The sequence below is a fragment of the Asparagus officinalis genome, chromosome 8 (assembly GCF_001876935.1).
Source record: "Asparagus officinalis chromosome 8, Aspof.V1, whole genome shotgun sequence".
Taxonomy (NCBI): Eukaryota; Viridiplantae; Streptophyta; class Magnoliopsida; order Asparagales; family Asparagaceae; genus Asparagus; species Asparagus officinalis.
Genome location: NC_033801.1, coordinates 5,005,810 through 5,029,864, shown reverse-complemented (window position 1 = coordinate 5,029,864; position 24,055 = coordinate 5,005,810). Strand labels below are relative to the sequence as shown.

Here is a 24,055-nt window from a genome sequence, read left to right as displayed (position 1 = left end):
ACGCTTTCAAATTCTGATGGCAGATGTTTCAGAAACAATTTCAAGAAGCTTAGTTTTGGTGTGGTGTCAGAAGGAAACAGTATACTGTGGTTGTGGTGAGAAGGAAAAAACGCAATTTGTAGGAGAGTGGGTGTGAGTTGAAGGAGACGTGGGAAGTTTCAGAAGCTTAGTTGGTTATTCCATGAAAATGTGGAACGTGGGAAATATCTTGTGTATTATCATTATCTATCTATGTAACTGTTATTGTTAAAATACAATATGTTACTGTTCATTAAAGTTTTTAATTGTTGGTTGTAGATTGGTTATTTTTGTAGAATGGTTATTTAAAAAATGGGATTGTGTTAAACGTTGTTTAAAAACCTTTTGTTATTTAAAAACCTTATTGTTGGTTGTAAGATGGTGTTATTTTTTATAGGTGGTTATTTAATAGTGGGATTGTCACAATAAACGTTGTTACAATTAAAAAATGTTACTGTTCATTATATATTTTTTGTTGTTCTCCTTTAGTAATAAAGAAGTAGATGTATAATAAAAGCGTGCATGAGATCCATGTAGATCGTTCACGAGACACCGGTCCATGAGTACAAGATTAGGGGCCTGCTGCGTCAAATAATTGAAGCCCATCTTAAAATGGGCCAGCTTCGTCCCTTTCTGTTTATTATCCAAAATTCTGTAATTAATTAATTAATCGATTAATAACTCGAGAGCTGTGAACGAAGTTGCCAACTTCGGTCGGCTACGGTCGTCATCCCCAAATTCATTGAACCCCGAAATCATCATTTTCTCTGCGATCGCTAGAGGATCTCAGGTAATTTCTCTCTCTCTTCTAACCCTAGCCCTAATTCTAACGCTAAATCGACCTCATTCCTTAATGATTGAATCCCTATTCCAGTTGAGCGAGCTTCGAAACCCTAAAAACTTAACCCCAATGCGTTCAGTCCCTCACTTAAATTCCTCTCGCAGCTCGAATTTGATCGCAGAGATAAACTTAACCTTGTAATTTACAGTTATTTGTTGTTTGTGTTGTTATGAATTGATGTATTGCGCTCTTGATGTCTTATGGAGGCAGTGATTAGTGAGGAGTATTGAAGTTGGCCACATGGGAAGCTATGACTGATTGCATTTCGACATTCTCCATTCAGAATGCCTGGCTTGCCTTTGCTTGCTCATGAAACCACGTATGAATTGTTGTTTGATGTATCTTCTTGAGTTTCGCATCGATGGAGAATTTTTTTTTTCTTTGTGGGGTTAGCTATCGATGAATACCTCCAATTCTCACTGAACTTAATGGTTTATATATGTGTTCCCATTTGGCTGCCTGTTAGAGTTGCAGAAGAATACTCATGGGTGATGGTTTGTGACGTATAGTAGCACAATGCATTAAGTGATTTTTATTCTAGAATTGCATTTTATTCTAGAATTGCTTTTATGTTCTCCTTTTACATTGTTTAAAAAAGCAGTTAGGGTGATTGCCTAGGCGTAACCGGTACCTAGGCCGCCCGCTTAATTTCTGAGAGTGCCTAGGTGAAGATGGGCCACTCACATGGACTCACTGCATTATAAAGGATTTTTTTTTTGCTGGGTTAGGCATTAAGACGAGTGAAGATAACAGGTCAGGTTAAAATGGATCAGATCAGAACTTGATTCGAGTTCATCTCTGATAAAACATTGAGTGCCTAGTGCTTTCTAAGAACATTGCCTTTCTAGTATTCTTCTGAGATGCATATATCTATTACCATACTCTAAAACAACTGAACTAATTGCAAGAATGACAAGTGAGAACTGATTTATTCTTTATTGTTACTTGTTATTTTCTTGAAATGATATCTATCTTATCTTCTATTAAACGTGTGTTTTGAGCTTTCCCGTGCTATGCATCATCTTCTCTATATCAGTCCCATCAAAATTCATGAAACGCCCCATTAATATGTCATTCTCCCTTGAATTCCCATGCATCGCACTGGTAACAGATTAGCTAAGTCTATAGGACGTAACTTGGAGAGGGGAAATAATAATAATAAAGAAACGAAATTGTGGGTTTGGTAGTTTACTGTTATTACATTTTAATTAGGGTGTTAGCTTGTGAAATGGGTGAGGATTGGAGGTATTTATCTGCAGTTGAGCCGCTTTTGTGAGGCTATTCATCTTGTGCTATTGTTATAATGTCGTGATGCAGTTCAATCACTTTTTTTTTTGAACCATGGCTTTTTACCCCTATCAGAATGATACTCAGTTTTCATATTTTACTTGTGTTTAAGGTGCAGGATTATTGGTTGCAGCTGCAGCCAGTCTAGAACTACAGATCAGATGTGTCGACAGCAATCTCGGAGTCAATTGACTGCCGAAGAGGCCCTAGCAGCTGAAGAAAGTCTTACTGTCTATTGCAAACCAGTTGAACTTTACAATATTCTTCAACGACGAGCAATACGGAATGTAATGGTTCTTTACTCTTATACTTGTGTGTTTTCTAGTACACGGCCTTCACATTTTCTATCTTAATTTCCTATTCAAGGTTTTATTTGCTCCATCACCTTCTTGAACGACATATATGTATTAATATTGTGTGTCTTCTACTGCAGCCATCATTTCTGCAGAGATGTTTGCATTACAAGATACAAGAGAAACATAAAAGAAGGTTCTGCTTTTATATTTCAATTAATATTTGGAGTAAATGAGTCTCTTTCACCTATTTCTTCTTTTTCCCAATTGCATTACTTGATGAATGTGCATGTGCTTGAAAGAGTTTTTGTTCTTCCTTCTTGTAATCTTAAATAATTTTTTCTTCTATTTCCAGTGTATAAATTGTAAAGCAGTCACCATTTCTCCAAGTTCAACCATTTGTTTCATTTTAGTCTCTGTTAATTCTATTCATTAATGTAGTGGAACGTCTGGTTCGTAGTTTTGTATTTGTTTGTAAAGCTTTTATGTATACGGGTACAATAATAGTTAACTTAACGAGGATATAGGCCGTAACCGAACTGAATGGAAGAACAATATTCATGTAGCTGACCCTAAAATTTTGTGCTATGTTGTTGCTGTTGTGCTAATCTTTTATACAATTCATCAGATTACCCCTTTCATTCAATACTAAACTCCCAGTTTATTCGCAAGTCACGATACTATATGGATGAGTAGAAACTTTAAACCACATATTATTCTCTAAATATGCTTTATGATGTGCTGATCAATGTGAACTACCTGAATCATCCAAGACAGCGATCAAACGTGTATTTTGTTAGGTGTAAGCAAACTTGAAATCTGTTATGGGGGGTCTTTATTGTCATCTTAATGCATAGTCTATAAGGTGGCAACTCATCTTGTTAAATGAGCTACCTAGAGATGGACTAGTGCTGAGGCTTGTCTTACTAGTCCACTCAAATTTGTGGCAGCTCATACCCTACACACACACACACACACACACGCACGCACGCACGCGCGCGCGCACACATATTATAATTTAGATGTATGTATGTGTGTACAATAAGGTGAGAGAAAACTGCTTGTTACCTAATTCCTAAAATCTCACTTTGGACCGTCTTTGTGGATGATCCACACAAGTCGTTGTGGTCTTCATGCCCTAAATAACTTGTATATTAAAAATCATGCAATTTTTTAGTTCTGATTATTGCATCAAATTATTGCAAAATGAATGTTTTTTAAATAATAGATTAAATAAGAATATTGGCTACATCTTGGTTGCACGAGTAGAACTGCCAGTCACTTAGCCTCCATGGTATTGCGGAAAGCAGTCCTTTTATTTATTAGTTTTGTCAGCTAGAAAAATGACACTTCATTTGGGGTTGACGTGAGCCAAGGTTTATAACTTGCCATATATTTTGCTCAATCATTAGAGTAAAGAACTCTTGTGATGACAAGATAATAGATGACCTTTGAGCTCTTATTATATATATAATAATATATATATATATATATATATATATATATATATATATATATATGTTCCTTTCGTCGCAGAGTGTATGCTTCTTTGGAGGATCCTGATAATTACTAAATCATGGTTCTTTTTTTATTTTAAATGCAGAATTCATATGACCATATCTCTTTCTGGGGAGATGAATGCAGACATCGAGATGCAAAATATGTTTCCTCTCTATGTGATATTAGCTAGACCTCTGATTGATATCTCAGTTAAGGAGGTACGACTAAAATCTGATCTCCTGGAGTAAATTGTCTTTATTATACGATAATTCATTGTCCCATTTTGTTTGGTGTTTGACAGCAGTCCGCAGTTTATCGAGTCAATCAAGCATTTATGTTGACTAGTTTCAGTGAACTCGGGAGGAAAGACCGAGCTGAAGCTAGTTTTACCATTCCAGAGATGAATAAGTTGTCAGCTAATGGACAAGTTGGGCATCTCACTATAATCCTTGTGGGAAATGGTAGTGTCTGATGCCCTCATGTTTCTACTGATTCCAACCTAAATCTAAATGTTACATAGCTATAACTTAACTTACACCATTTCTAAATTGCTGAATGATTGAATTGACTTCCTTGTAGGGGAAGCAAGAGGTTCTTGTGAAACTTGTCCATCAGGGGAGCATGATGGACTTGCCTCATTTCCATGTAAGATCATACTCATTGCTATTTCAAAATATGCACAGAACTTGATTGATGGATATATTTCAGGCATTAGTAGTTACTGCCACTGGTTGCTTAATAACAATTTGCAGCATTTATATCTCTTCTGTAAAGCAGTTTGTATCTGAAGTTATTGATCTAAAAGCCTAATTTGACCAGTAATAATCTGCGCAAGTTTTCGTTGGCACTCTCAGATGATCTTGTTTATTTGTTCTATCCTTTTCTTGCCTAATTATTAAGAGATGATACAATGCAGAATGTAAAGGAACAAAAACTGAATAGTGAAGTAGGATTTAATAGGCAAAGGAATGCGAAGGATGTTGTTTGCTTGGAGTAAACCCACAATTTACATAAATACTTTTAGCAATATGCTGGTTTCTGTTTGTCAATTTTCTTGGACTTGTATGGGGCGTTGTTTCCCTCTCTCCCTCTCTCTCTTTTAATAAGTTTTTCTATATGTTTTTTTTCTGTGTATTACCTATCCCGTGTTTCTTGATCTAATTGCAACATCTTGTTGACTTTATTTTCTGTTTTGTTCCTTCCTAATTCTTTTCTTTCACTTGCTTGTTTTCACATATGATTTTTTGCTATGGAAAAAACATACTGGGGTTGGATAAATGTTTCCTGTTGTCTAAGATGAGTGGTTTTGTACATCTATGGAAGGAGTGTGAAAGTTTACCTGGCTTCTGATATTTAAGAATAAGAAAGTTTACCTGACTTTTATGTTTTACCTCTTTTACAGCAAAACTTGTAGGTGATTGTTTTTGGGGCAGGATACCAATTGAATCACTCCGCTCATCACTGGAAAAATGTGTTACTTGGAACTTGGATCGTAGAGTTGAGATGATTACAACAAGTGATATGTACCCAACTATCTTAAAGGTATTTTAAGTAGAACACAATGTTCCCATTGACCTATGGATGCAATTTTTATCGCAAAAATTACTAAGGTTCTTTTATGCTGTAAGTTGACCTGACCATAGAGAAATAGCTGGTAGGTTTTACTGTATGCATCTTCATTGTCTCTTGGAACTTTGCTTTTTATTTTTTCCCGCCCCCTGGAGAGTTCATGCGCACAGATCCTTTAGTGTAAAATGTCAAGGTGTGCTGATATCTGTATTACCCGTTTGCCATTTTTGGCAGACCAGTATTTTGGACAACAACAACTGCTTGGCTTTTGGAAGTCATAACGTGGATTCCAAAGTAAGTTCATTTCGCTATTATTTTTCAATAGTTATTACGTCTAGTTACTTTTGTAAATTTGTAACTTACTCCTGTGAAGAGTTCATTCCAAGTGCAAGTGACTGTCTGTGCACAAGAAGTGGGAGCAAGAGAGAAGTCCCCTTATGATTCTTATTCATATGATAATGTCCCTGCATCATCACTGCCACATATTATCCGGTAAACAGAATTTTGTGGATTTGTTCTCATAGTATTGTGTATAATATTGCTTAAGAAGAATCATGTTCGCATATTTCTATTTCATTAACTGAAAATGTCTGATGTAATATTCCATGCTCCTATTTTGTATCCAATTATTTTTATTTATGTTTTAGATGATATATGATAAGTTTGGTTTCAGAGGCATAGTGATTTTCCTCTTATTTTGAAAGACAAGGCAATCAAGCTTACAAAATTCAGACATTGCTAGCTTACAAAATTCAGGCATTGCTTTACCTCATTTGCTCAGCTTAAGTCTTAATTTCTTGGGAAAGATGTCCATCCCTCTTCCAATTTTCTTTATTTCTACTTTCCTGCTATTTTGGTGAGGACTCTTCTGATTTGATAAGTTTATGATTATACATGTACACACTTCCATACACAGGCGTGCAAAGAGAAAAGGACATCAACTGCTTATGGTAGTCGAAAACCCTTACTCTCAATCTTCACTTCTTGATCCACACCATGATCTACATGCCTGAAAATATACGAGAGGTGAACTAATAAGCAAGCAATACAGACAATAGAAAAGATTAAGGTTGTATTTGGCATGCAGGAACCTGAATCAGATTTGGGATTCGCTTGTAGATTCGTAAGATTAAAGAACAACTCAAAAATATCGATTAATATTGTATTCTTGTCAGCATGAAGTTATCTAGTTTCATGGGAATGACATTTCTTCCATGAAAGGTGGTTATGCTTTGTCCCAATGTTGTAACCCTATAGGAGATCTTATAATTTCAATAACATATTTATCTTCCTCATTTTCCCCCTTGTCCTCTGATGCTGCTGTTTTCTCATCTACTGTTGTTGCCACTCCCATCCCAATGGTCTCCACCAGCAATTTGTGATTCTCAGCAGCGATTTGCTGCTTTGTTGTCATTGCCATGCGGATGCGTCACACCATTGTTCCTAGAGGTTATTCTTTTATATTTTCTACCATGGTTAATATTATATCAGAATGAAATGTATTTGTCCAGTGTCATTCAGACAAAGTTCTACATGACATGCCACTCTTCCAAGTTGTGTTAGCATGCTTGCTTTTTTCTGACTTTCTATAATCTTCATAACCTTTTCTAAGGGTTTTTGGAGAATGAATTCTTTTACTCTGTATTTGCTCTTGTTATCTGTAGCATATTGAACTTAGGTAGAAGATTTTGGTTGTTGAATGTCTTCTTTCTTGCTGAATAAGCTTATTTCTTAATTTAGATTGAGAACTGGTAATGTGCTCTTCAATTATAAATACTACAACAACACTCTGCAGAAGACCGAAGGTATCAACTCTTTTCTCCCCTGATATTTCAGTTTTCTTTGTCTTTTGTAGTAATTCATTTCAGCAGTTCCTTTCTCTTCAAGGGTTCATAAAGTATAAATTTTATGAATCATAAAGTTGGAGGGGAAAAAAATCTTTAACATGTATTGGTCATTCGGCGTAGTACATATTGGGTATCATACCAAAAGTTGGCTGTGTCACAGATTTTTAGACCTGCCTGAAGATGATATTTTTGTTTCAAAATAAAGCTTTTTCACTGCATATTAACAGCTTTTGTTACTTGGTAAGGGGCTAAGAGAAGGGTTAAGGGGGGTTAACCCCTCCTTAACTCTCCAAACAGGTTAATTTGGTCAAAGAGCTAACAAACACTTTACGAGGGTTAAAGTTAGCTAACCATTTATTTAGAGGGGTTAACAAATCCTCTTAGAGAGGCAGGTTAACAGTTATTCCCTCCGAAGGAAAGAAACTTTGATAAAAAAAATATTGTAGTAACTAATTTAGGATATTTATGGCAACTAAACTCTTCAACCCTTCTCTATTTGCTAAACACAAAAAACTTAACTATTCATCTTAACTATCAAATCCAAACGGAATTAAATTATTTTTTTACCTGTCGTGAAGGGTTAACTAAGTTAATCATTTTCCTTAACCCTTCTCTCTTAACCCCTTGTCAAATAGCACCTTAGCGTGGATTAGACATGGTATGGTTATCAAAATGATTTAGTCTCTCGACTCTTCAATATATTCTGCAATTTGACATGTTAAGTACTCAAAGTCATTACGGACAAGTGAAGAACATAAAAGAGCTGGCTGTTTCTGAAGTCTAAAGATGTATTCAAATGTATGCTTCACATTTAGCCTTATGAACAGGACAGGACAAAGAAAATAATTTAAAATATTTGGCGCGTGTATATGAATTTACAAGTGGAGTTGGATTTGTGTGAATGGGTATTGCTAGTCTTTGGGCCCTTATCCATATCAGCATGCTATTTTCTGCTCATTGTGATATTATGAAATGCAAGAATAGGGGAAGTTTCCATCTTGAAAGGAAGGAATCAATGACCTTGGTTCTATCTTGGTGAATATCTTCAAAATTATGCATTTTTCACTTCAAGTACTTTATGAATACGTTCTTATAATATTTGAGGCTTCATTTTAAGAAAGTTCGACAATGGTTTAGGTGCCAAGGAGGATATCCTGCACCAAGAGCTTCCTAGATGGTAGACTTACTGAAGCACCCTGAAGGCTAGAGTAATTAAGCGCCCACATCCACATCATTATCTGTACACTATGTTCTATTTATGGTCTTGTAAACTCGTCTTCCTGGTGTTACAAATTTGTCTGCGTGCAACACAGATTTTAATAACTTCAGTAATTTTGAATATGCAAGCATATGCCTATGCATCATGATGAAGAAACAGGAGTTAAATATATGCTTTTGTAAAGTTTATTTATGATAGTTACTCAGCAAATGCTCTGACTGGTCTAAAGCTGATTAATGAAAAGTCTTGATGCAGAAGTTTCCTTGCTTTTAATCTAGAAGTGGATGTCTCTCGTAGTGGCTTGAGTGTAATTTCTAAAGAAGCACTTTCTAGTCAGTATGCCTCTTTAATTTGTATAAACTTTGAATTCACCTGTTTTGATCAGAACTTTTCTTTTTATGCTAAGGACTTCTCACTATGAATTAACTGCCAGATTCTAGAAACAGGATGTTCACATATTTTTCTAATATCTTGTTATGTTTGTCTCTGCTGCTTAACTTAGTAGATGCACGCCATTTTCAAGGGTACATCAACTTTTGTATAACATATTTTCTTCTCTATCTCTCTGTTTTCCTTAGTTTCTATCTCTTGTTATAGTTTGTGGATTCTAGTTCTCATCTTCCTTATCCTCAATAAACAGTTACAGAAGATTTCTCCTGTCCATTTTGCTTGGTGCAATGTGCAAGCTTTAAGGTAGTGCAAATAATTTTGAATTTTTTTACTAGGTATCACAGCATTTCAGTTTCCCCTCCATCCAATTCTTTGATTTATATTCTATAAGTGCCACTTCTGATATTCTGTGTTTGATATGTGTAGGGTTTACGATATCATTTATGCTCATGTCATGACTTATTCAATTTTGAGTTCTGGGTCAGTAAACTTCAAGGATCTGCACTCATATTTTTAGGCTTCTGCAGATTGTTGTTATAAATAAACTATGCTCTTGATTTTTGCAGGTATCTGAGGAGTACCAAGCTGTGAATGTTTCTGTCAGAACTGATGTGTGGAGAACTGAGGTTAAAGTTCTCTCTGCATAATTTTTTCATTATTTTAGGCATATTAATATATTTGTTTGTGAACTCCTTTTTGAACTGCTGTTTGCACCCCCCNACCCCCCCCCCCCCTTCCCGGCGCCTAATTTAGGTTTGATGACTGCAAGAAAAATGCAAAATAGTTGGCATTTTCCAGGGGTCGAGAAATGTTCCGTTTTAGTGGTGGATTCCTGTTTCTCGTTGATGGATTATGTTCTAGATCCTCAGCAAATTATTGGCTACTCCATAATTCTAATAGTGGTCTAGTTAACATTAACCTCTTCTAGAAGACATTGACTTGAAAAGACAGTTTTAATTATCTAGAACATTTTCCTTTTCTGAATTTCTTTGTTAACTAAGATAGATACTGTCTCTCCCTAAAAATTGTTTGTAATTTCGTTTTGATATTGAGCAAGGTCTAATGGTCCTCCTCCTCCCAACCGAATTAGATTCAATAAAACATCTTGCAACCTTATATACTTACATATCTTATATTAGTTTAGTGATGTCCCAATTAGACCTTAGTAGATAAGACAAGGATTGTTTTCAAGAATAATATAATAATAATAACAATATAATAATAAAGACAAACAAGTGCCAGTGCCACGTGTTCGTGTAACCAGTGGCAGCTGTTTTAAGCATATAATAGATGGATTGTTAAAAATATACTGAATGAGTTCGTATTTCTTTTAAACATGGTATCACATCATGCAAAATTTTTTAACTTGAAATATATGTGCAAATTGAACATGTATTTATTTGGATATCTCAGACAGTTTTGCAGCTACTATATTTTTAGATGTATATTGGATATAAGATGCCCAGATTCAGAAAAAGAATTATGAACCGGGTTCAATACAGAATATCCCTGACAGTTTAAATCCGTACTTAGGATCATTAGCTTGTTCCATAGATAATGGTGATCAGCTCTCAGCCATACAATCTCTCTGGTTGGTGCATTCTGCCTGTGCACCTAAACAGAGTTATGCATGTTTGTCTTTTTCCACAACATTTAGTTTTATGTCACTAGCACATATCTTACACTCATTTCTTTTGTGGAATTTAAATTTCGCAAGTTAACTATGATCTGCATGTCTTTATGAAGTTCTAGACGTTAGTATGTGTTGAACGACACGTCTTTTTTGTCCCACTTGCTTTACTAAAATCCTATGATATCTCAGGTTGTTCCCGATGGATTTGATCCAAGATTGCAAACATTCTTTTACCGGTAATTGTGTTGGATTTCTTTTTAACTTTCTTATTCAGTATGTAAAGCAAACCATTGACTTTTTTTTCCATTTAGCAGCTCAAAGTTTAGGAGGCCTAGAAGATCAAAAAATGTTGTACAAAATGTAAATCATGTTCACCCCCATGTTCTAGAAGTAGATTCACCGGAAGCTACACAACACTCGGCAGATTATCTGCAGGATGCTGCTATATGTTCCTCCCGCAGGCCTGTCAGATATCCTATGAGAACTGAGGTTCCAAATGGATTCAGTGGTTTGTAAATTTTTGACAGCTGTATTGTAATATGTAACTGGGAAAACAAACCTTTCATGAATGTGCTATAACATGATTTAACTTTGTCCATGACAGATGGAAGTACCTATAGAGTAGAGGCAAAAGCCGCAAAAGCATTATTCCATGAAACACAATTATATTCTTCCCGGCATAAATCGGAAAGTTATGGTTCAGATAACCATCGTGTAGCTGACTCTACGGAACCTGTGATGTCCAGTCCTGATATTGCAGGAGCTTGCACTGCTACAACTCATGCTTCTACAAGCAATGAGTATGCTCAGCTGGTATCTGGAAACAATCTCACACCCCCTACTATGTTGCAATTTGCCAAGACCAGGAAATTATCTGTTGAACGGGCTGACCCGAGAAAGTATGCAACCTTATCTCTATTTTTATAGATTTAAGCAAAAGTATTACTTGGCTACATTGAATATATTGTAATCCTTGTCATACAACTGATCTGTTTTCTTAATTAAATTACAATGCAGCCGTCAACTTTTGCAGAAGCGCCAATTCTTTCATTCTCATAGGGCCCAGGTAACGCTTTTAAGTGTTCTCTTCTCTTGGTATTGGTTTTTAACTTTTTATTGTTTCATTACCCTTTGGTGCATGTTTTGTTATGTTTTGCATAGGGTACGTAAATTATATTAACCAGTTACTGATTACTGTTCTTGGTTTCTACGCCGCTTTAAGCACTCTAATGAGGGATATTTGTGTTGAACATGGCTTGTTATTTTAAGAAGTGGTTAATTTATTTTCTTTTGATAGAAATTGAACCTAAAAAATCATTATATAAAAGTCTTATTTGTCTCTATGTAACAAATTAAGAGTTTGACAAATTAGTGCCCATTATTCACTCCTGCTACTGCTTTTATATTTATTCGGAAGTACACTTTTGATCCTCCAGACTCGAAAGGAGCACACAGTACTCCGCATAAAGGATAAAAGGATAGTCAAAGGAGGAAAATGTCTACTGTGTCCTTTCACAGAATGCTTGTTCCACGTTTCATTCATAAACTTTAGTAAGTGTAGTGATGGGCGAACAATGTCTATGATTTTAATGGAAGCAGATTAATATACCTTAGAGGTCCTGTGTTGTGGTCTTTGTTTTTTCATGCTGAGGGATGGTGTTTTCTATTTATATACCAACTGGATTACACATTCAATGGTGTAGCATTTAGTTTTACTTTCAGCTTGAAAGAAGCAGCTTCTGCCTACATTTGCCATTTTAGTTGAGATATGATTTTGGATGTTGTTTCTGAATTGTTTTCTATATAGGTATTGGATTTAATATTTTATCTCTTTGTTTCAGTTTCCATCTGATGTTTGGTTGTTAAATACATATATTGTGAGACAACTCACGAGTGACAACTTTGAATCTTCTGTTGTCTTTGAAGCCAATGGCATTGGAGCAAGTGTTCTCAGACCGTGACAGTGAAGATGAAGTTGATGATGACATTGCAGATTTTGAAGATAGAAGGGTATGATGTCGCATTTGTATTATGTTTTTCACCCAAATAACTCGGTTACAGCTGTGAGGGTTGGATGTTAGGATAGCAAATTTTCACCTATAATCCACCGGCCAAAGCTTTTGGGAGTTATAAACAGTGGTATTTACTGCAATATGTCAGTGATCATTCTTCAGATGCATATTTTATTTAACTGGAGCTATTTTCCTAGTCAATATTGTAGCAGTTTGCAAGCAACAGTCATCTTAACTGCGAGAGGCATGTATTTGTTATTGTGACAGATAAAATTCCAGTATTCTTCTTATAGCCTTTTTCGATGCAGATGCTTGATGATTTTGTGGATGTGACAAAAGATGAGAAGCAGATTATGCATTTGTGGAATTCTTTTGTGAGGAAACAAAGGTCACTGGAATTTCATTATTTCCTTTTACTATTGATAATTCTTTATTTTTATGTGATCCTATGTTCATATAGTTTACTCTTTTACATTCTCCAGACATTTTCTCATTTGTGTACAATAATGCAATTTACTGACTCTGAGATACTTCTCATAAGAATCCCGGAGTTCTAAAGAACAGATTTTTCTTTCAGGGTGCTGGCTGATGGTCACATTCCATGGGCTTGTGAAGCATTCTCGCTATTGCATGGTCGGGATCTTGTCCGAGCTCCGGCTTTGATCTGGTAGGTTTTCCTCTTTCAGCATTAGATTTTGAAAAGGCTTAATTGTAGATATACCCGTTCTACTATAGTGGTTAGTCATTTATATCTCCCTAAGCTTTTTTTATTAGACGCAAGTTAATCTCTTTTCCCTGTTAATTGATGACGGAAGTTAATTTATAGTGACATAATTTCCATCGGACATTTTAATTTAACTTTGAGGGATAATGTCTGAAGTTCATGGAAATTAGTGCTACTAAAATAGTTTATTTGAGGTATAAGTTGACGCACCCCTATTGTACAATGCGTATATCTGCAATTAACCCTTTTCGAAAAAAGAAAGTAGGGTTACTTACATGCACTCCCAAGTATTCGCTCAGAGTTGATTCTTAATCTGTAATGCTCCAGCAGTGACATTTTTTCTTGGTTTTGACAGGTGTTGGAGGCTATTTATGGTCAAACTATGGAATCATAGTTTATTAGATGCTCGCGCAATGAACAACTGTAATATAATTCTTGGGAGATATCAAAATGAAATCTCCGATCCTAAGCAAGGCAGAGAATGAAGATTACTTACCTTCACCATCGAAGTTTGTCCTCGTGGTGGATGCAGCCTAACCACTAATCCCTTACCTCTTTGTATTTTGGGGTTGGTTGTCGGTGCCAATTTTTTTTGTTATTGAAATGTAGCGGGCTAACATTGTTTCATTTATAGCATCATTGTTTTATAATATAGAGGGTATTCGATAGGGGGAAGGTGGGGATCAATTCAGTTGGGACATCCCAGTGCAATGGGGTATCATAATCTAAAGATGACCTTGCTATATATACATTATACTAAAGTAAAGCCACTTGTTCTTTTGCTTTTTTGATACAAAAGGTACGTATTTCGTTAATATTGATAGTTCCGATACAGAGGGTCAATTAGAAGACCGTTGACATATAATTACGTTTCGTAGCAAACAGAAGCGATGAACTTTTGCGAGCCAATATTGTTAAGTTTTTTAGCGCGAAAATGGCTTGATTTTGCTTTGAGCATGAATGAGATGGCTGTGGTATATTCAATACTTGAAGATGTGACCTCTCTCCAGAGTCTTCACATTGGACTTCCATTTATTCGGCGCCCTTTGCAGGTTATCCGCTCAGATAATAGGTTTCGTTTTAGACTACAAGCACACGCGATAGATCATTTAGGTGAGCTATGATGTTCAAATGTACTGAGGCTATGTCTGCTCAATTTTGTGAATGAGAAATCAATGCTCCGAATCTCCTTCCTTCAATCTCTTCTAGGATCTCTTTTCAATTAAGCAAACAACTAGCGTATCCTTCCTATTGAAAAGTAGTTGCTTTGCATTCATGACGACAACATTTTGGTTGGTTCATCATCTTGCTTCGTAAAAACTACAGTGGTGGTTTGGTGTACGCGGGAACTGAGTAAAGTGAGTAGAATGGAACAAGATGGTTTGGTGTACGCGGGAACTGAGTAAAGTGAGTAGAATGGAACAAGAAACGTAATGGAATTAATTTGAGAATGAAATACTCATTTCTATTCCCAAGCTTTTGCAATTAGATAGTGAAGTAGGAATGGGCCAGTATTTTCGAATATACTACCTATAATTATATATAATATATTATATATATAATATATATACTATATATCATATTACTATATAATATATATATATATTATACTATATAATTAAGTACTATATATTATAGACCGATTAGAGAGAGAGAGAGTAGGGGAAGAGCGAAGAGGAGGAGAGATAGAGCAAGAAAACCCAACACACCAATCTATATATATATATTATATATAATATATATATATATATATATATATATGAGATTAATGGGTATCCTTGTCATAGGAGGCGGATTTCCTCATATGACCCTTAAAATCACATGATTGAACGACATTATGGATGATCCGCTCCATTGAACTTGATCTACATATTCTAAAACTCCAACACACAAGTTTGGGCGTGAATCCGTCGTCGTTTGACCTCCATCGAGCCATGTAAAAAAGTTCTATTCATCAAAACCTTAAAATGATACGAGTGGATAAAGGCGTCAAACGACGCACGGCGTTCACCCCAAACTTGGTGTGTTGGGGTTTTAGAATATGTAGATCAAGTTCAACGGAGCGGAATCATCCATAATGTCGCTCAATCATGTGATTTTAGATTGCGTCATAGGAGGTAATCCCCTCCTCCATGACAAGGATACCATTAATCATATATATATTATATATACCTATATAATATATATATATATATAATACGTATATATATATATATATATATATATATATATATATATATGAGATTAATGGGGTACCTTGTCATAGGCAAGGCGGATTTCCTCCTATGCACGCCTCTAAAAATCACCATGACTTGAGCCAATATTTGCTGGGAATGATCCGCCTCCGTTGAACTTGTATCTACCCATATTCTAAAACCCTAACATTACACAAGTTTTGGGGCAACTCCTCGTCGTTCTGACCCTTCATCAAACTCGCTATCAATTTTAAACGGTCTTATTGAACGAACTAGAACTTTTCACATGGCTCGATGGAAGCGTCCAAACGACTGACGCGGTTCACCCCTTAAACGTTTCGGCTTCCGCACTGTGTTGGGGTTTTAGATATGTAGATCAAGTTTCAACGCGAGCGGGATCATCCACAATATTGCTCAATCATGTAATTTTAGAGGCGCCGTCTATAGGAGAAATCCACCTCCTATGACAAGGATACCAATCTAATCTTCTCTCTCTCTCTTCTCTCTCTCTCTATATATTTTATATATATATATATATATATAATATAGTATATATATATATATATTATATATATCACTATATATATATATATATATATATTAGAGAGAGATGAGACGAGAGAGAAATATGGGTAGCTTCGCGTACCAAGCCAAAAAAGTTATTGCCTTTCGGTAGTGAGGTGTCACAATCTTCATCTCCACTCATTCAAATATGCTGATCACATTCACATGGGCTAATGAGCTGGATCGAGGATGTGACACATCCCACTTCAAGCCACAAATGTGCTTCGGTACCAAGGCATACCCCATATTCTCACATATTATATATATAATATATATATACTATATATATATATATAATATATATATATATATATAGTCATATTATATATGAGATTAATGGGTATCCTTGTCATAGGCCATAGAGGATTTCCTCTTGTCGCCTATGTGGCACATATCATCACCATCCTCATAAAGCTAGACACAATCCCCACCAACTTCGACACTCTCTCTCCTTACTGTACTGAGGATGTGCTGGATTGTGCCCACCTAACGGCAGCGAGGTAAATCCCCTCCCTATGACAAGAGATAACCCATTATATCTCTCTCTCTCTCCTCGTCTCTTCTCTCTCTATATATACTATTTATATATATATATATATTATATAATATATATATATAATATATATATATACTATATATAGGAAAATTTTAGATGTGTATCCTTGTCACGTAGCGAGGGGATTTCCTCCTTTATGACGCACTCTAAAATTCACATGAGTTGAGCGACATTTTGCGATTGATACACAGCCTCCGTTGAACTTGCACTTACATATTCTACAAAACACCCCAACACACCAAGTTTTGGCGTCAACCCGTCGTCGTTTGACCCCTTCATCCACTTCATATCAATCTTTAACAGGTTGTTATCCAATGAATAGAACTTTTCACATGGCTCGAGTGTGGGGCAGGGTTCAAACGACGACGGGTTCTACCCCACAACTGTGAGGCACCTCGTGCATCCCTGCAGTCGCAGGCCTTATGGTGGGTTTTAAAAATATCTGTAGAATCAAGTTCAACGGAGCGGATCATCCAAAATTGTCGCTCAATCACGTGTGATTTTAGAGGTCCCTGTCCTGCAGTAAATCCCCTCCTATGACAAGGATTACTCATTAATCTCATAATATATAATATATATATATATATATATATATACTATACTATATTATATATATAATCTATATATAGTATATAATATACTATATTATTATATCATATACTATATATATTATATATTATATACTATATATATATATGAAAAATGGGTATGCCTTCGCCGTACCAAGCACAAATTTTGCTGCCTTGCTACTGAGTGTGTCACATCCTCATCCACTCACCTCCCATCATGAATGTGCGTCCCATATTTGAATACGAGTGCGAGAGGATGTGACACATCACTAGCCAAGCCACAATTTTTCTGCTCTGGTACCAAGCATACCCATATTGTCTATATATATATATATATAATATATATATATAATATGTATTTTTTAGGAGATGACATTCTATATATAAAAGTGAAAAATTGATGAGAAGTGAAAATGAGATTTCTAGCTTCTAAAAACACGTCCAACTCGATTCTGAAGTGAGAATAAAATGAAATAGATCGATTTAGTGTGAGGCTATTTTCCATTCACATGTGTGGGTGAAATTAGAGAATGTAGTGGGGATGAACATCTTTAAAAGTTATATACCTTTTTAATTCGGACATAAGTGTGAATGCTCAATTCTCCCAACATCTTATTGGAAATTACTATTCTCAAATAAAGTTTGAATTAAAGAGAAGTGGCGAATAAAATTTCTATAACTTTTAGATGAGACGGTCACGTGACCGTCCGGCGCTGAAGAATAAGAAACGGGAACCGACATTTTATCTCCGCTCGTTCTCGCACAGCAGATAAGACAAGGCTCAACGTGTTTTCTCTTTTTTTTTTCCTTTCTTTGGACGGAGCTCATCGCATTCACAAAAGGCGTCACTCCTTCCTGCGTCATTCATTTACTTTTTTTTACCGGACCCTCTCGTGGTCTAAATTAAAGATTTGACGCAGCATTTCTGCGACATAAGAACAAAACTCGTAAGTACGTCGTCCGAATTAATATTATCATTCAAAGGCGGTCGGTCTCATCACCGTGTCGTAATATTTTTGAAGTGGGCCCTACGAAAACTAGATATTATCGAGGGTCGGCGTGTCTGAATTGCTCCGACTCATCCTTAATGATTGCTAAAAAGAAAGGAGATCGATAAAAGGGCACATTTTTCAGGTAGGATTAATAGTGGGCGGTTGATAACAGTGGATATGCGAGAGATTGAGAGAAAGCATATGGTCCGAAATTGGACTTCCAATATTTTTGGGGACCAGGGTTGATTTGCGCTTCCGCACGGATCTCGTCCTCAAAAATTCACACAAATTAATTAATATAATTATATAATTCCATAGTTTTCGCCATGCATAAAGTTTTTTAAGGTATATATGTAGGGCACGTACGGTCATATATTTGCACTGTTGCGAAAACGGCTGTGAAGGGTTCCGACTGGCCGGCGTCAGGTCCATTTCGAGAATCGCGCGCACTTAAATTGGAAGGGCTAAGTTAGGTAAGTCTAGTGCTCTGGTTGATTTGAAACGCTAGAATCTCAACTTTTTTTTTTTTTTTTTTGGAGATACAGTATAATTCGAGATACTGAATAGGTTTTACTTTTATTTGAAATTTAGCTTCCAACTCTGAAGAAATTATTAACATGCAATCATTAACATTAGATGACAAGCTAATATGATATTTCTTAACTGAGTTAGAGAGATTAATTTTATGTTTGTTATTTATTTAGAAGTAATTTTTTTTTTTTTTTTTTGGGAATAAGTAGTTATTGATAGAATGTTTAATGTTTTCAAGAATGAGAGTATGTAACTAATGTAAGGATGGAGGACGGAAGGATATATGCAAGTGATCAAAAGTTATAATACTACAAGACATGATTCGCTTTTCTTCATATTTTTCTTTAATCTGACTGTTCAAGTTAAGGATATTATGATCAATCATAACCACAGGGATCGATGTTACGTTAGTTAACTAACATTTGAAACTGATCTCAACTTTCTCCATCCAGCTGGCGATGAATGGGATTAAGGGGTTGTTTGGTTCATTTCCTATATATAGGGAAATACATTTCCATGTACAAAAACATAAGTTTTGAGTTTTCTAAACTTTTCCAAGAAATAGATTGTTTCGCTTTGGTTCTCACAAAAAAATGATGGGAAACCAATGTATTTATTTTTCTTGTGTTTGGTTCGCATGGAAAAAAAAAAGGAAAACTTTTGTTTATATGGCAAAAAGCTGACGTGGCTGCAGTTTTCGTCGATTTCACGAGGTTGAGGAAGGAATTGGGGGAGCGAAAAAATCTGATGTGACGGCGATTTTCACCGAGTTTCCCTTCTTCAACCCTAGCGAACCAAAGATGGGAAAAAAAACCGACGGAAAGCTTATATCCTACGTGGCTACGAAAAATCTGATGTGGAGGCGGTGTAAAACTTTTCCACCGAGTTAAAAAACGAACCAGACAACCCCTAAATTTCTATTATACATCACGAGATGCCCAACGTACGATGCGAGATTTTCCCAAATCTAACTAGCTGTTGAGGAACTCCTAAGATTGCACATATATATGTACGTAACGTATATTTAGTTTGAGAATTTTAGCTGCATGTATCACATGCAAATTAATTGCATGCACGACTCCTTGATTTCCACGTGCCTCCTTGTAGCGTGGGCCCATGCAAAGTGTACCAAGAACTAGCTAATCATTGGGGATCCACGGCGGCGTCAAACTATATACCTCGTCGCATGGGTCACATTAATCTTTTCATGCGAGGAAATTAAATTGAGCCTCATATCCTCATCCAGGCTAGGGGAAATGACTTCCAAGGTAAATAATACACTCACTCAAAAGAAACGTAACGCCCCATTCTTCCCATTCTTGTGGCATTGGGCATGTAGGCGGCGGCAGTTCTCAATCGACGACAAAGACGGGGAATAATCACGTTGCAGGCGCTAGCTATAGCTAGCTTGCTACGTACCTAACCGAATATTACGGTTGTTAGAAAAAATACGACCATCTAGCTAGCTCATCACAATTTTGAAGTTTTGATACGGTTATAAATAGATGTTTCAGACAGTAACGAAAAGCAACCTAATTAAGACTAATGAAATCTCATTGAACACATTTATGAGATTGTAGAAGGAAAATCATTGCTTTAAAAAATGATTATTTACATATCCCGGTATTCTATAATTGCATTATTATTACACGGGTCACCCCGTGAATATCTGATCCGTGCACACATATAACAGGTTTGAATCCTCTCCGCTACCAATTAAAAAGTAGTGGAGAAACCACTACAATGTCGGGCCTGTTGATTTATTGTAATTCATAAGGGAAAAGTGCAAAAAAAAAAATTTTGTGGGGTTTGGGTGGATATGATGATGAGTATTAAGTATATATGGAATGAATCATAACCACTTAGTTACCACATAAATCAAAGACTATGCTTGATATGGTAGTCTCTCTACTACTTGTTTTTTAGTAATTAAAGAGGATCCAAATCCACATATAATGCTAAAATCACTACTGATATATATATGTTACATGAGTACGTGGCCTTATTAAAAGTGATTTCAAGGTTGTTCAGGCTTACCCGTGTAATCTTAGTCACTGATCTCAAATTAAGTCATCCGTTTAGATACGTAAAACTCAGGTTAACCTATGTATTTACATCATACCACCGGGAATCGAGATGTAAATAATCTATAATAAAAAAAAAAACTTAGGCCGTCGATCCCTCAACACGTTATGGCATATTACGAAATATAAAATTGGAACGTACCCTCAATATTTTATCATAAAATATTCAAATTCTTAAATGTGACCACTTTCAACATTTTTTTTTAAAATTATCAACGTGTAGCTTGTCTTGTTCCAAATTTGGAGGAAAATGTGCTACGTTATAATAATAGAGTAATATTACTTTCACCCTTGTTAGGATTTATGGTTAGGGGAGCATTTGAAATGAAATAGGCGTGGGAAATGAGTGCACATTAATGGATAAGTTTAGAGGTGTGGGGCCCGGGTATTGTGAGTATTATTAATATTGGAGGTGCATGTTTGCGGTAGCCCTTATTTACAGGGCATGTGGGATTAATTTGCTAGTCTCTTTGGTTGCGTTGGAAGGGATTTTGTTAGGAAACTTGAAATGGATATAGCATATGGTTGAATTGAATGCCAAGTAAAAGAGCATGTGGGAAATAAAATTGGGTTCGTTTTATCATTACTAACTACTTGTCTAAATAATAAATAAGGATATTGTTAAGTTGATTAATTGTTTTATTATTGATCAAGCATTTATTTCTAAATTACATTTCTTATTATGCGAGTCATACGCTAAAGCTAAACTTTATTTAACTATATGTAAGACATTATGGGCTCAACATAGGGTCAAGTCTAGTGGCATGACGCAACTTGATTAGGCCCACATTGAAATAATGCGTCTTACCCGAATCAGGTTGTTATATATATATGCATTTATATTTGAGATCCATCCTAATTAAACCAAAGATGAATAAAAATCTCAGATTTAAAATTATACTATTAACAGTAACCTATAATATTCTTGTTACGATTTATTAGAATTAAGATAATAGCCAATAATTCAGATTCGAATTCCGTGGAATGTACATCAAAAATTAGAAAATAAAAGATGTACTGACCAACTCATGACAAGCTAACTGGAATGATTGTTGTTGAGGACTTGGCTGGTTAGGTTACTCTACCTGTCTTTTAAAAAAAAGGATGATCAAATTAATTAATCTCCGGCTCAAATCCTATTGCATTACACAAAAGATGGAAAGATAATACAACTTTGTAAATGAATCTCCAACACAAATCGTGATCATGATGAACACAAATGTGGGATCAATTACAGCACTTTATAGAGCGCTATAAATTATTAAATTTTCTCTCTATTTGGGGTTGTTTGGTTCGTGAATTGTTTTTAATGCAGGCTATGAATCCAGAGAAATTCATACTTAAAATCATGTTAATTTGTTTTTCGATAGATATTAAATTATATTTGCATAAGGGATACAATCCAATCCATATATTGTTTGCTTGCACACGTAGTTTGTTGAGGATATGTGACTAAAATCATAAATTTGAGTGAAAGATCATCATAATTTTAGGCGATCACATTTGATGCATATATGCTATGTGTCAACCTCAATTTCGACGCATGAAACGTAATAAACAAACAACGTATTTGATAATAACCTAGGATTTTAAGATTGTAGGTCGTACTTTTCAATGCAAAACCCAAAAAATACGTAGAAACAAACGGTCCCTTTCCAGTTTTTGTTTAAACTCTTCTCACATGATTAATTAAAGAGAATTCCTTCTTCATAATTCTTGAACAATTTTATTTTTTATCCAAAATCTATAAGAAGAACCAATCGATGAAGTTAAGAGCACATTGTGAGACACGAGAGTAATAAATCTCAAAAAATAGGTAATCCCTCTTTAATTAACCTGCTAACCACAAAACTTTTACAATATTAGTTACTTCATCTTAATTTTTTTTTTCCTTTTAATCTGTCTTGATAGTAAATCTCTCTTCAACCTGCCAAACACTAGAAAGAGTTTATCCCTCAAAGGGATTTGGATCCTCTCCCCTATAAAAAAAAATATAGTGAAAAAACCACTATAAAATCATAATTATTAATTTGTTTAGTGGCTAGTTGTGATTCATTCCATATCTAACATTCATTATATCCTCATGAATTGCACTATTTTCCTAATTTATGCTCAAACTCAAACCTAAGGGGCCGTTTGGTTCGTTTCCTAGATATAGGGAAATGCATTTCCATGTACAAAAACACAAGTTTTGAGTTTTCCAAATTTTTCCAAGAAATAGATTATTTCGCTTTGGTTCGCACAAAAAAATAATGGGAAACCAATGTATTTATTTTTCTTGTGTTTGGTTCGCATAAAAAAAAGAAATTTTTTTGTTTATATGGCAAAAAACCGACGTGGCTGCAGTTTTCATCGATTTCACGAGATTGTGGAAGGAATTTGGGGAGAGAAAAAAATCTGATGTGACGGCGATTTTCACCGAGTTTCCCTTCTTCAACCCTAACGAACCAAAGATGGAAAAAAAACCCGACGGAAAGCTTATATCCTACGTGTCCACGAAAAATCTGATGTGGAGGTGGTGTAAAACTTTTCCACCGAGTTAAAAAACGAACCAAACAGCCCCTAAATCACCTATTAAACAAATTAACGGTTTGTGATATTATAGTTATCTCTCTCCACTGACTGTGTAAAGAAATTACTCTTTTTTTTTATTACATCCTAGCTACTTCAATCGTCCTCCTTATGTATGTATCCTCAGCATCGTTGTCAAACTGATGGAGCCTTGATGCTCTGCTGGCTATCAAAATCAATTAGCAACTCTCCAAGCACTTGGCCACGATCCTCCCACAAAAATAATTCCGCATGCACGTGTACTGCAGGCGTCCAAATGGCAACCCCACTCTAAAAGTCCTCCCATGCCGAGCCTCATAGCTAACCACATCGATCACCCATCAAGAGCGAGCGCCATTTTCCCATAAAAGTTGTCAGCAGTTTTCAACCAACTCTACCATCATCGAATGATTGGACCCCAAATCATCGAATATCTTTTTCTCCTTCCCAAATTCTCTTGTTTCCGTACGATCCAACACGTCACCCTCCGGTAGTTTTTTTCCCAGTTGTATATATATAAGCACCAGCCCCTCCCATTTCAAGCAACTAAAGCTAACCATAGTACAAATACAGGGCTCAAGACAATGAGCCTAGCAATCAACGGTGCCCCAGTCGTCAAACCCCACAGCCCTCCTCCGTCAAATGTCATCTCGGCCCAGCCCACCTCCACCTCCCTAGACC

The 24,055-nt window shown here is 35.7% G+C and overlaps 1 protein-coding gene across 8 annotated transcripts; it reads left to right on the top strand.

Annotated features, from left to right (window-relative positions):
* Window positions 694–14,119, top strand: LOC109851392 (polycomb group protein EMBRYONIC FLOWER 2). 8 transcript variants are annotated; one of them, XM_020421491.1, is made up of 22 exons: window positions 694–808; window positions 1,070–1,178; window positions 2,265–2,433; window positions 2,580–2,635; window positions 4,043–4,157; window positions 4,241–4,400; window positions 4,519–4,584; window positions 5,342–5,481; window positions 5,743–5,802; window positions 5,882–6,000; window positions 7,249–7,313; window positions 9,215–9,267; window positions 9,391–9,444; window positions 9,531–9,590; window positions 10,787–10,833; window positions 10,912–11,105; window positions 11,202–11,496; window positions 11,615–11,663; window positions 12,524–12,607; window positions 12,918–12,997; window positions 13,187–13,276; window positions 13,689–14,119. In XM_020421491.1, exons 2-22 carry the CDS (start codon window positions 1,144–1,146, stop codon window positions 13,816–13,818), a joined length of 2,121 nt encoding a protein of 706 aa, XP_020277080.1. In that variant the 5' UTR covers window positions 694–808; window positions 1,070–1,143; the 3' UTR covers window positions 13,819–14,119. The 8 variants fall into 8 exon arrangements, with proteins under 8 accessions (XP_020277080.1, XP_020277076.1, XP_020277078.1 ...); XM_020421487.1 differs by having other exon boundaries at window positions 10,909–11,105; XM_020421489.1 differs by having other exon boundaries at window positions 2,259–2,433; window positions 4,244–4,400.